This window comes from Phyllostomus discolor, chromosome 6 (assembly GCF_004126475.2).
Source record: "Phyllostomus discolor isolate MPI-MPIP mPhyDis1 chromosome 6, mPhyDis1.pri.v3, whole genome shotgun sequence".
Classification (NCBI taxonomy): domain Eukaryota; kingdom Metazoa; phylum Chordata; class Mammalia; order Chiroptera; family Phyllostomidae; genus Phyllostomus; species Phyllostomus discolor.
In genome coordinates this window covers 87,927,011-87,942,087 of record NC_040908.2, presented here as the reverse complement: position 1 = coordinate 87,942,087, position 15,077 = coordinate 87,927,011, and the positions used below count along the sequence as shown (strand labels likewise).

General features: G+C 35.0%; 1 protein-coding gene across 1 annotated transcript in view; it reads right to left on the bottom strand.

The window, feature by feature from the left end:
* RDX (radixin) overlaps positions 1-15,077 on the bottom strand; it is a 70,883-nt gene that overhangs the window by 18,740 nt on the left and 37,066 nt on the right. The window contains 4 exon segments of the mRNA XM_036028597.1: positions 4,293-4,456; positions 5,321-5,417; positions 7,875-8,021; positions 8,256-8,339. Coding sequence (XP_035884490.1) covers positions 4,293-4,456; positions 5,321-5,417; positions 7,875-8,021; positions 8,256-8,339 — 492 coding nt within the window.

Here is a 15,077-nt window from a genome sequence, read left to right as displayed (position 1 = left end):
ACATCCATGAACTCAGAAGCTGTCACATGCAGTTCTGGCATACATATGGCCCCTTGTGGAGATGGGTGTTGGTTTCATTTATTTTTCCCCTATTGATGTTTCATTTGTTCTTCCTCAAGGATGGAGGTAAGGAGATAAGGAAACAGGAAAAAATACTGAAGGTAACTTGGCCACAAGCAAGTTGCGGGGTGGGAGCAGGGAATTAGCCTTTGTACCAAAAAATGGAATAAATGAACAGCAGGTACTCGATTATAATATTTAAAACAATACACAGTTTACTTTGCTGCACTCTTATGAAGCCTATGTCTCATATCTTACAAGAATTCTCCTGTGACTACAGCCACCACCAACTTATACTCAATGAAAACAAATGCCTTTGGCTCACCACATCCTTTAGTTATACCTAGTTTTGCAGGTCTGTCTTACCTCCCTCATGAAACTGAAGAGCCTGCTTCTCCCCTAAACAATGTTCAGGCCAGTGAATATACCAGACCAACCTGGTATATTCACTGGCCTCTAGGCAAGCCATGCATATTCTTAACTCTACACGTTTGCTTATGCTGGTTTCCTTTTCTGAAAATATCACCCCCGTCTCTAACTCTCAAGCCTATTTCTAACTTGAAAGGTCTAGTAAAGTCCCACTTTCCCCATGAGGCCTCCTGTATAATGATGTAAATCTAAATCACAGATGTAAATATTTTATTTAGAGTTTGGGTTTAGAAATACTCATTTGATCAAGTTGTTTTATTTTAAGAATGCAAATAACATTAATAAGCTATCAATTCTCTATATTAACATACAAAAAATTTTTAGAATACCTTACTTTCTAAAGACTATCATAGTGGACCCAATTACATTTTTCTTAACATAAAAAACTAATATGTAACTTCTATTCATGCTATGCATTAGCAATATTAAGAATTATTATGATAGATACTATTTATTAATTGTTTATATATCACTGTCATTATTTCTCACAAAAAGCCTTGAAGGTATAACTATTTTTTTCATATGAAGGGTAAGAGGACAGTGGCTCAGTTTTTTCCAACAAGTGTTAGAGAAGGACTGAAACCCAGATTTATCTAGTTCTAAAGCCTGTATTCTTTGTATGACACCGTGTCCTATTGATACAGGCAGCCACCCATGACACAAAATATCCCATAGCTAACCTACAAATGGGGCGTAAGCATCTGAATTTGAATTGTAAACTTGAGACTCTTAGTTTTTAAATTTGGTAACAATTTTAGCCATACAAAAAATGTTCAGAATTATAGAATCAATTATCATCGATTTGGATGAAAATAACTTCAGAGCATAGACTAGAGAGATCAATAACCCATGGTACTGGGTTATACATAACCAATACATAACACCATTTTCATTGTGAAAAAACCAAAGTTATGAGAGTTATGGGGAAAGAATAAGATCACATATATCAAGGTATTGCAGGGGAAGAGGCTTCCCCTCGTTGCAACCTAGAGGCAACCACTTAGTTGCTGCCCTTTCCCAACTACTGTTGTTGCCCACGAGAGTCCAGCAGCACAGGCAGCATACCTCTGAGCATTCCCCCCAGTATGTCTGCTGGCTGCTTTGTCAGTGGGCTTGACCAAAACTATTTCCACATACACAGCTGTCATTTCTCTCTGTCTGACCTGTAAAGCAGGGAATACATGAAGACTTGGCATGCCATTTCTGACACCTGCCAAATCCCTATGTTGCTAATATAAAACATCTTCTAGGCATTCAAATGAATAAAACAGGTACTGAATTCCTACAGTAGACAATGCTTGCTAATGAAAGGCTATAACATTTATCCAAGATAGGAACCATAGGATTCTTATTGTGTGTGTGTGGAGGGGGGGGTAAAAGTCTTCTATTTTCATCTAGGCCTTAAAGTAACTAAAATATAGCACCATCACCAAATGGTACTTGTTAATGATACTACATATACTAAAAACCATATAGCATGCCTCTCAATGCTTGAGAAATAAAGAGCAAGTAAACAAATATATTTAAGAGTACAAGTAACATATCAACATTACAGACAAGCAGGACAGTTAGGACATCACTGAGTGATGAGGATGGGATAATACAATCAGGTCTCTGTATCTGTGGGTTCCTCATCCATGGATTTAACCAATTGTGAATTAAAAATATTTGAAAAATAGTTATGTTGTTGCTGACGTGTACTACGTAGGTAGGCCTATACTGGTTCTGTCTGTGCTGAAAATGTAGACTTTTTTTGGCAATTGTTCCCTAAACAATATAGTATTACAACATTTACACAGCATTTACATTGTACTAGGTAGTATAAGTAATCTAGAGATGATTTAAAATATAGGGGAGGATATACATAGGTCATATGCAAATACTACAGCATTTTATATAAAGGACTTAGGTATCAGCGAGGGTCCTATAGTAATGCTCTACAAAGGAAGACTGTGATTTCTGAATATACAGAAAGTAAAGCCCAATAAAGAACTATTTTAAAAACCATATAATACTCGAACCACAATATGATCCTAAGCCACATGGGAGCAGTAAAAAAATGACAGAGCCCAAAGCAACAAACCAACTTAGCATCTTTAATGGCGAGTCAGGAATTACTGGGATGTTTCATGCCTATATAAAAAAAAGTTTTGTAAACAAAGAAACAAGCAAAATATAGTCAAAGACACTAAAATAGAAGACAGGCTGACAGCGACCAGAGGGGAGAGGGGAGGGAATTTCAGGGGAGAATGGGAAGGGTTTACAGGAACCAATATAAGGGACACATGGAGAAAAACTAGGGTGGGGTGGAAATGGGAGGGAGGTGGGGAGGGATGGGTGGGTGGGCTGGAATGGGAGTAAAGGACAGAAAAATGTACTTGAACAATGATTAAAAGAAAAAAAAGAACAATCTGACAGTAACCAGAGAGGAGGTAGGAGGGGATGATAGCGGGGGGAGGGTTTTCAGGAACAACTATAAAGGTCACATGGACAAAACCAAGGGGGTTGGAATCAGGGGAGGGTGATGGGGATGGGGGAGGCGGAGAGCGGTGTGGGGTAAATGCAGACAACTGTAATTGAACAACAATAAAATAATTTTATAAAAGAGAACAATGTTTTGTTATACAGTAAATTTTTCTAAGGCAGATAAATTGAGGGAAGCAATCTGAATTAATAAAAGATCGGAATTACACAGAACATTTAAGAAAAAATACATCATTAAATACAAACACTAAAAGCAGAGGTAGCAAAATTATATTTAGCAGGGGCCTATTTATTAGATTCAAATTATATAATTTCCAATGTTTGAAATATATAAATTTACATATATTTAGGGCTCCTCAATATTGTTTTCTTTAGGAGCTACTCTATTTCTTAAATTAGCATGCTACTCTGCAAAGATTTCTTCAATAAAGGTTAACTTCAGTTTGGTGTCTAAGTTTTTCAAATAAAGCACAAAGTTTAAATTAATCTAGAATCAGATTTGAGGATTTTTGTTGCCCAACCCAGTAATCTGGTTCCAGGGCTGACAAGAGTTTTAACCAATCTTTCCACTTCAAAACTCTCAATTTTATACAATTAACAGTATCTTTTTTTGAAAGTCTAAGTGAATGATGGCTAAAGACATCAGTGTTGTTGGCAGGGAGAACTGGTGTTACTGTGCTCTGTACACTGACTTTTTGAGTTTTACAATGCCCATGACACTGTTTCAAAGAAAAACATTCAGCATATTCTTACCCAAAGTCCCACGCAAAGCAAACTTGAAAATTTCATACTACATCCAAACCAATGTCAGTGAGAGGCAAGCATAATATAAGCATACCTATGAAATCACGAAAAGCTATTTACTCAGAAATATGATGTCAGGTATCTAACTTGAAAACTGTACATACTCATTTTATAAAGGACAATAATACTGTCATTCAATTTTAATATAGTGAAAATAGTGTAAAATGTAAATTCTGAGTATGTTAAAGAAACTGAACATTCTTAAATTTTATTTTTATGATTTATGATTTTATTTTTGTCCTCACCTGAAGATATGCTTATTAATTTTAGAGAGGGAAAGAAACACCAGTGTGATGAGAAACATGAATCAGCTGCCTCTTGCACACACAGCAAATGGAGATGGAACCTACAACCTAGGCATGTGCCCTAAGTGGGAATTGAACCCACGATCTTTTGGTTGACAAGACACTCCAACCAACTGAGCCACACTGGCTAGGGCTATTGCTCTTAAGTTTTAAGTAGCCTACTTCTATCAATCAAGGTTGAAAGGCTGTACCAAGAATGACATTCCGTACCTTTCCAACTGCTTCTGATGTTTCTCCTCTCTAGCCTGAGCTTTCATCTGTTGTACTTCAATAGTATCAGGCTTCCTTCTTCGCATGTACAGTTCATGGTTTCCCATACATAAGGCCAAAATCCGCTTATTGATTCTCAGACGAGGTGCGTAAAAAACAAAATCCTAAACATAAAGTATTCTGAATTTAAAATCTTCCCTGAAGGATAGTCTCTCTTACATTAATCTGTACTAAATTTTGTGTGTGGTATGAATTCTAATGTCACATTACATACAGTTTAGAAATCATAAGATTTCCTAACGACTAGTGAGTATCCTGTACTTGCACATAACTGGCTCCTCACCGTTTCATTCCCCACCAGTTTTGTGGGGAGGCTAATAATCTTAGACTCTCAATACAGTAAATGTCTTTTATTATTTTTTCTTCTCCAAAGCAACTATTAGCATCTGTTCCTCCATATCAGGAGTGTTTTTTGTTTGTTTTACCTTTAGTCATATTTATCTCAAAACTGGTCTTTGTTCAGAGCTGTCAAGTTTTTAAAACTAGAATTGTTCTCATCCTTTTGTCTTTCCAATAACTAACAGAATACAACAGTACACTTGACACTAGATGAATCAAAGAATCTATTTAAATATAAAGATTTAAGTTTAACACTTTAAGTTACAAAAATGTGACATTTATGATTCAAAACTCTATAAACAGAATATAGAACAGAGCTCCCTTTGCTACATTCTAGACACTAACAAGCTTTTTAAAATTGCCTCTTAGGAATGGTGATTATTTTCAATCATCTCCTAATACCTTAAGTTTCAGTTAAAATAAAATACTAATATTTACATATTATAGTAAGATTGAAACTTTGTATTTTTAATAACATTTATTATCTTATCACTAGGAAAGTTAAACTATAGAAAAAGAATATTCCTTAGGATCAATTCAATAAATGAACAATGTCATTCTTCAAGTAATACCGTAGAGCAAAGTGGCAGAAATTTAAAATACATAAAACACTTTAAAAATTTACTTACAGGCGCCTTTTTGTCAATTGGCTTTATAACAAATTTTTTGTCATTAAATGAAATATTTCTGATTTCACTCCAGGGAAAACCAATTTTAGGTGTTAACCTTAAAAAAAAATAAGAGAGACAGGGCATTTCTGTAATTAGAAGCATGAAACAATGGACAAAATTTGTATCAACTTTTTGGGGCCAATTTAGTTGCATGACCAGAGTTCCAGATTTTCAAAATATATTAACTTACTCATAACATACTGTTGACATTATCTTTTAAGGAAGAATCTGATCAATTAAATCACATATAACAGCCACGGCTGGCGTGGCTCCATGGACTGAGCACTGGCCTGCAAACCAAAAGGTTGCTGCTTTGATCCCTGATCAGGACACATGCCTAGGTTGTGGGCCAGGTACCCAGTTGGGGGTGTGCAGGTTTATGTTTCTCTCACACATGGATGTTTCTCTCCCTCTTTTTCTCCCTACCGTTCCTCTCTCCAAAAGTAAATAAACAATTTTAAAAATCACATAAAACAAAGACTATCCCAAAAATTCCATAAATGTGTCACAAACCTTGATTTCCCTGCTAGGGTTTGCACAAGCTCTATCTAGACTTAAGCTACTATAACTATAAGTTTAAATATGTTTAAGAGGGGGAAAAAAGACAGCTTTTATAACTTTTCATGTGAATTATGAACCTAAGTCACTAAAAATTTCTTTCCTGTTTAATATTAAAATGTTTGCATTATTTATGAATATACTAAAAACACTAAATTTTCAGTACACTTTAATAGCCTTAATTTTATGATATGTGACTGACTTCTCCCACAAAAAAATTTAAACACTCATATACACAAGTGTTTGGATAAATAGAATGGAAATTCTGACTCTGTGACTATAAAACTGTTGCCCCCATTTACCATCCCACACACAGATATTTAGGGAATCAGACTGGAACAAGTAATGGTGTTTCTGCTTGTCATATATTTCATGTTTTTGGACTGTCCATCAAATGCACCACCGCTATCCAACAAGAGCATGAATGACTGTGACACCTATATTGGCCAAAGCTATTTAGCCAGCATTCTGGTAACAGAGTATGAACTTCTATCTATTTATAGTCCTTTTAATTCTTAAGCAGGCTGACTGCAGTCCATCAAATAATTTTCTCTACAAAAAACATTTTTTACTCAATATGCATGCACCACACTATCCTTTATAATGGCCATGAAGATACGTCACAGTTACCCATTGAAAAGGGAGGCTTATAATATTGTTAAGGTAATATTATACTACACTTACATGTTACTTCTAAAAATTCTGAAGAATTTCCTCATACAATTCTCACAACAATCTTGTGAGGTGAGTCTGGCAGTTACTCAAATTTCACAGAGTTAATAATTACTTGACCAGGGTCACAAAAGTAATTAGTAGCAGAGTTGGTAAAATAACCTAACTAACCTTTTAAAGTTGTACCCTATTTTTTTTTTTTAATTTAAAAATATAAGTAACAGGCAAATACATTCTCAATATGAAATGAAACTGAACCATTACAGAAAAGACCAAAGAACCCATTGCCCACTATCCTTAATCCCTCCCTCTTGTCCTGAGCTAACCCATTCTTTCATATTCGCCATCTTTACCTTTATCAATATATATAATGAATAATCTAATAAAAATTGGCTCAATAATTTTTAACAGAAAAAATAATATTTGGTCTAATAGTCTTATTGTTATTTTTGCTTTTCAAAAATTTTCCCTTCTGAATGGTATAGCATTTTAACTTGCTTTGTAATATAAATGAAAAAATATATCCGAGTAAAATTAGCAAAATGCTCTCTTTTGGAATCATCATGTATGTATATGCTTAGAAATGTGTGTTTCATTAGATACCTGTAATAATGAAACCAAAAATCTGGAGCCAACCCAAAATAAAGAGAAATGCCTTTGGGGAAGGTGACATAGGCACAGACTTGGATGCTTATATGTCATGGTAAATAAATTAAAGAAAGGTATAATGCAGTTGTAACTATCATTCCTAAAAATTGCTGAAAGAGCTTGATGTACTTTATATTAAACATAAAAATACCTGGTCAATTTCAAAATAAAGTTACACTGTTCACTATCTTTAATACAGGAATATTCTGCTTTACTAATATCCAAAAAAATCAAAACAATTCCTATAAATATTAAACCGAAAAGTGTTACAAACACAATAAATCACGTTTTAATTTCATTGTCTCATTGCTTCTGATTTCTTACATATATTAATTTCAGTTTCAACCTGTATGCCACACATAACATTTAAGGAATTATTCTTCACCTACTGAGGAAATACATTTTAAAGTTACTAGACATAACTCACAAGAGATCAGGAAGCATACTTCAAATAAAAGTGAATTCACCCATTTTGATAAATACACTGAGAAATAACTGAAATCACAAGATGTTGAGAAAATGAAAATATGATAAATGAAAGCTTATATAGCATAAACTAATTTTTTAATTTGGAAAAAAAAGTAATAAAGGTAATCAAGCCAACTGATTAGTGACTAGTTCACTATTTACTTACTTGTCATCATGCTCATAAATATTCAGACCCAAAGCATCAACACCTAGCCACAATTCAGTTCCTTTTTTATTTTTTATTTCAAAATAGTTGACTCCATACATTTCTAGATCTTGTGCAATCTTCAGGTATTCCATCATAGAATCTTCCCTGTTGAAATAAAGCTTATTGTAACATATTTAAGTAAGAGTACCTAATATCAAACAAATTACAAAAATACTTTGAATTGAAAGGTAGTGTTTTATTTGTATAAGTCAAATGATCTTTGGAGGGGCAATCTGATGTAATAATCAATATAAAATAAAAATACTTTAAAACAAAGTAATACTTATAAAATAAAAATACTTTAATTTGAGGAAAACATGAAGAAAGCCATCCAAATACCTCAGCATTCCTCTATGTTCTTCATGCCAGTTCTGTATTCTTTCTTCCCACTGCTCTTTTGTCAATTTGTGTTGTTCTAAAACACTAGAAGGAAAAAAAAAACCTATGAAAATGTCTCTATCATTGAAAATCAATATTCTTTTAAAAGTCTAGAATCAACCCTGACTGTGGTAGTTGTCATACAGATCTATACACAGTAAAACAGTACAGAATAAATTCTCACACACACATACGACTGCATGCAAAACTGATGAAATCTAAATAAGGTAGGTGCATTGTTATCAACGTCCATATTTTCACTGTGATACTGTACTAAAGTTACGTAAAATGTTACCGTTACAGAAGGCTGGGAGAAGGTACATGGGATCTCTCTATTATTTTATAATAGCATGTGAATCTACCATTATCTCAAAATAGGATCCTGAAATTATTTTAAATAATACATTTAAAAGTTATTATACAGAGAGTTTATAAGAATTCAAATGTTTTGAGCAAAATATTGGACAAAAAGGGAAAAATGACTGATTATTAATAAAAAAAATCACAAAACAGATGGAAAATCAGAATTCTTAGGCCTTAATACTGTTACTGTATTTTTGTGCTAAATTTTATTTTATTTTCTATTGGTTATACTTTACATAAAAGTGACAAGTCATACTTTTTGTCACTACCCATGCCCTCCAAATAACTTTTCATTAGTTTCTTTTGCATCTCCCAGTGTGTCATGCAAATTTTAAAACACACAAATTGTATTTTCTTTTACTAACATTTTAATACCAAATCAGCAGATTCAATATAATTCACCTACTGTGCATGCTATAGAGTATGTATTTCTATTCTCTTTGGGTAATATAATATTTTCCTTAGTGGTAAATCCTCAGACCCTACTTTACTGATAGCAAAAGATGTTGTATTAAAATATTATTGTGTTGCTATATAAAAAGTTTACATGAAACCCAGAGATTTCTTGGCAATATAAAAATAAATCTCAGGATGCAATCCTCCCTTGGACAAGTTACTATTTAGAATGGATTCCTTAATGGAGTTTCAGAGAGACCATTATGTTCTTATTATAAACTGCTCCTTTCTCTATGTATTTCTCCTTTAAGCCCTTGTTTTTGGAGAAAGAAGTTTTGTCTTCTTCCTTAGAGCACTGAAGTTTCCACATTTTTCTGGTTTTTAATGGTCCCTCTTGCTGTCTTAGGCTGTGCTCACCAGCAGGAATGCAATCAGCTTTGAAGGCACAATCAATTCAGCCGACTGCTTGTATCAGGATGTTAACTAAATCTGAAGGTATAAGTTAATTAAATTGGATGCCACCAGGATTTCTGCCATAGTTTTTTATATCCTGTATTTCGAATATCATTTGTTTGCATTTTGCATAATGTACTTGAATTATTAAATTTGCACAACTAATTTGTGGGTATGCAAAACTTCCTACGCTCTTTTCCTTCCGTCCAGAGCCAAAAAGCCCTTCTTTACACCTAAGGCCAATCCATCCAACTTGACTTTAAATCTATCAAGGCCTTTAAGTGACTTTTTTCTCCATTTCCTCAGGATCTTCACTCCATCTTTTATGGCAGAGGACATATTTATTGTTCCCTACTTAAATATGTTATCTCTACCTATTTGTGTTACAGAGGGCAAAGACCACATCTATACTGCTCACCACTAAATGCACAGTCAGTCCTAAAGAGTACTCAAAAATTTGTAGAGTAAAACAAAGAAATTCCAATCAACTTTTTCTCTTCTCTTACAGAACATGTCTATAAACCCATGCTTTCTTACTCCTGGCTTTTTTTCTTCTCCTAAACAGCAAACTTTTTTTTTTTTGAGAACTGTCCACATTTACTATCCTTCATTTCCATATATCACATTCACTGCCCAAGGTCAACCACAATCTGACTTCAATCCCCAACACTCTACTGAAACTGCTCTAAGGGTCACTTCCAATCTCCTTATTGTTAACCCCAACAAGACACATTAGGTACCCTCATACTCAATCTCTTTATACTACTTGACACTGCTGACCATTCTCTCCTTAAAGCATTGTCTTACCTTGTCTTCCATGATATAATACTCCCCTGGTATTAATCTCAATATACTTTAGAGGAACCTTTCCTTCTGTACTTTAAAGTATTTTACTATCCCAAGCCTTTTTCTTACTCTCTGTGTACTTTCAGGTCCATCTCTTTCATTCCCATCTATTTGCTAATTACTCCCAAACTATATCAGAACTCAAAATGCTCTCCAAGATCTGTACCCACAGCAACAAATCAATACTTGCACTCTCTCTTGGTTATACTGCAGATATTTCAAACTCAGTAGGTTCAAAACTGAAATCTATTCTACAAAATGTATTCTTTTCCCCCATCTTGGCAAGAAGGTATTACCAATCACCCAGGTGCCCAAGCCAGAAACCTGGAATATAAAAATTTATGTATATCAAGCTCTTTTTAAAGAAAGATACTATCTGGTAGAGCTTATTATCTGTTATCACCAGAAAGCACAACTCTACTTTGGGAGAAGACACTGCTTATCTAGGTATTTCATATAAGAACTAAAAGCATCCACTGAGCATCTAAGATAGGCAGAGGAGTAAGTGAAAGCTACACTCACCTCCTGTCAGGGCCAATCTGAAATTACAACTAAGTTGTATAGAAAGCATCTTGAATAACCAACTGAACACTAGCTGGAGAGAACCCTTACAACCAAAGACAGACAGAAGAAAACACTTCACCACAATGTGACTGGTAGGAGTGTGGAGGAGATGTGAGAAGGCTGGCTGGGCTCCCAAAGGAGCAGCTGAAGTGCCAGAGGAGTATTTCAGCAGCAGAGATGATCCCCCTGAGAAGTGTGGGGTATAAACCCCACACTGGGCTCCCCAGCCTATAGCACCAGAGATAAAAAGGAACCCAGATTAACATATAGCTGTGAAAACCAGTAGGTGTTCTGTTGGCCAGGGAGAGACTGCTGAGACACAGAGAGCCTTTTAAAGGGCCAAGGCACAAAATTTCATTGCAGCCACTTACCTTGGGTGCCAGCAAAGGGAGGGCAGAGTGCACTAGAGACACTTAAGAAGAGTCTGAGGCCAGTGGCTATGAGAAGAGGACTGAGGGAACAGCCACCACAATCCATGTGGTGAGCCATCCCCCACACTGCAGAAGCCATATCCCTCAGACAGAGCACTCCTCTCTGGATGGCATCAGCCTGAGGGGAAGCAATAAGCAACCTCCACCCTCCTCCCATCCCCAGGAATTACTCTGCACCACCCTGAGGTGCTTAAACCTGAATGCTGATTACAGATTGATTACATTAACAGCTGATCAGCTTAATGGCTGATTAGTTAACATCTAAGGCAGAAAATACAAAGAAGCAGCCCAAATGGGAAGACAAAGAAACAGACCCCAAATGAAAGAACAAGAGAATTTTCTAAATTAACTAGATGAAATGGAAGTTAGCAATTCATCAGAGAAAGAGTTTAGAGTAATGATTATAAGGGTACTCATTAGCATGTAAAAAGATATAGAAACCATAAAATAGTATCAGTCAGATATAAAGAATGCAATATCTAAGATAAATAATACACTGGAATGAATAAACAGTAGGTTAGATAAAGCAGAGGACTAAACCAGCATTTTGGAAGACAAGGTAGAAAAAAACAGGCAGAGAAGCAAAACAAAAGAATAATTTAAGAAAATGAGGAGCGCTTAAGAAACATTTTGGACAACATAAAGTATAACAACATCTGCATCATAGGAATACCAGAAGAGGGTGAGCAAGGGATTGAGAATCTATTTGAAGAAATAATAACCAAAGTGTCCATAATCTGGTGAAGGAAAAAGTTAACACGAGTCCAGGAAGCTCAGAGTCTCTGACAAGTTGGACCCAAAGAGGCTTAAGCCAATACACATCATAATTAAAATTACAAGGCTTAAAGATAGGGAGAGAATCTTAACAGCCCCAAGAGAAAAGCAGGTAATTACCTACAAGGGAACACCAATAGGACTGCCATTTGATTACTCATCAGAAACATTTCAGGACAGAAGGGAATGGTGTGAAATATTCAATGGGATGAAAAGCAAAGACCTACAACCAAGGCTACTTTAACCAGCAAGGCTATCATTTAAAATTCAAGGAGAAAAAAGGAGCTTCCCACACAAGAAAAAGCTAAAAGAATTTAACACCAAACCCATGCTGCAACAAATGTTAAAGGGCTTGCTTTAAGACAATGACGAAAAAGAGAAAGGGAAAACAAAACACCAGAGGAAAACAGTTAACAATAAAATGGCACTACACACCCGTATCTATCAATAATCACCTTAATTGTAAGTGGCTTAAATGTTGCAATCAAAAGAGAGAGGGTACCTAAATGGATAAGAAAACAAAATCCATATATACGCTGCCTCCAAGAGACCCATCTCAGATTGAAAGATACACACAGACTAAAAGTAAAAGGTTGAAAAATGATGTTTCATGCAAACTGAAAAGAAATAAGAAAGCTGGAGTGGCAGTACTTATATTTGACAAAATAGACTTTAAAACCAAAGCTACAGTAAGAGACAAAGAAGGACATTACTTAATGATAAAGGGTACAACCCAACAAGAGGATAACCCTAGTGAACATTTATACACCCAACACAGGAGCACCTAAATGTAAAGCAAATCTTAATGAACATAACGGGAGAAATCGACAGAAACATAGTCATAGTGGGGGATTTTAACACCCCATTGACTTCAATGGATATATCTTCCAGGAAGAAAATCAATAAGGAGACAGCAGCCTTAAATGACACACTGGATCAAATGGATTTAATTGATGTCTTCAGAGCATTTCACTCCAAAGCAGCAGAATATACATACTTTTCAAATGCACATGGAACGTTTCCTAGGATAGGCCACATACTAGAACGCAAGAAGAGTCTCAATAAATTTAAGAAGGCTGAAATCATATCAAGCATCTTCTCTGACCACAATGCTCTAAAACTAGAAATTATCCACAAGAACAGCTCTGAAAGACACAAAGACATGGAAACTAAATAATATGTTATTAAGCAATCAATGGGTGAACAATGAGATTAAGGAGGAAATCAGAAGATGCCTTGAAACAAATGAAAATGAGGACACCCAATCCACAATCTGCAAGAAAAAGGGAAAGCAATCCTAAGAGGGAAATTCATCGCACTACAGGCCTATCTCAAAAATCATGAAAAAGCTCAAATAAACCATCTAACTTCACCCTTAAATTTGAAAAGGAACAAACAAAGCCCAATGTGAATAGAAGGAAGGAAATTATTAAGATCAGAGCAGAAATGAAACAGTCTTTAAAAATGCTACAAAAGATCAATGAATCCAAGAGCTGATTCTTTCAAAAGATAAACAAGATTGACAAACCCTAAACCAGATTCATCAAGAAAAAGAGAAAGGATCTAAATAAAACCAGAAATGAAAGAGAAATAACAACTAACACCAAAAAATACAAAAGACAGTAAGAAAATATTATGAACACTTATATGCCAACAAACTGGACAACCTGGACAAAATGGATAAATTTCTAGAAATATATAATCTTCCAAAAATAAATCAGGAAGAATAAGAGAATCTGAATAGATAGATTACACCTAATGAAACTGAAGCAGTCATCAAAAAACTGCCAACAAACAAAAGCCCTGGACCAGATGGCTTCACAGGTGAATTCCACCAAACATTCCAAGAAGAAATAACACCTCTCCTCTAATTACTTCATAAAATTCAAGAGGAAGGAAGGCTCCCAAATTCATTTTATAAGACCAGCATTATCCTAATTCCAAAATCAGATATAAAGACACTACAAAGAAAGAAAATTATAGGCCAATATCACTGACAAACACAGATGCTAAAATCCTCAACAAAATATTAGCAAACCAAATACAGAAATATGTCAAACAGATCCTACACCATCATTAAGTGGGTGTAGGATCCATTTATTCAGGAATGCAAGGTTGGTACTACATTCACAAATCAATAAATGTGATTCACCACATAAACAAAAGGAAGGGTAAAAATCACATGATTATATATATCAATAGATGCAGAAAAAGGTTTTGATAAAATCCAGCACCCATTTCTCTCAGCAAAGTGGGAATAGAGGGAACATAGCTCAACACAATAAAGGTCACACATGACAAACCCACTGCCAGCATTATACTCAACGATCAAAAACTTCAAGCATTCCTCTAAGATGGGGAACAAGACAGGGATGTCCGCTTTCACTTTTCTTACTCAACATAGTACTGGAAGTTTCAGCCACACCAATCAGACAAGAAGAAATAAAAGACAACCAAATTGGAAAGGAAGAAGTAAAACTGTCTTTGTTTGCAGATGACATGATACTGTACATATAGAACCCCAAAGATTCCACCAAGGAACTGCTAGAACTGATAAATGAATTCAGCAAAGTAACTGGATACAAAATTGATATTCAGAAATCAGTTGCATTTTTATATGCCAGTAACAAACTAACAGAAAGGGAAATTAAGAAAACAATACCATTCACAACTGCTTGAAAAAGAATAAAATACCTAGGAATAAACCTGACCAACAATGTAAATGACCTGTACTCAGAAAAGTATAAGACACTGAAGAGAGAAACTGAAGAAACAGTAAGTGGAAACACATATACTGTGTTCATGCATAGGACAAAATAACATCATTAAAATGTCCATACTACCCAAAGCAATCTATAGGTTCAATGCAATATCTATCAAGATTCCAATGATATGTTTCACAGAACAAATATTTCAAAAATTTATGAACCACAAAAGGCCCCACATAGGACAGCGG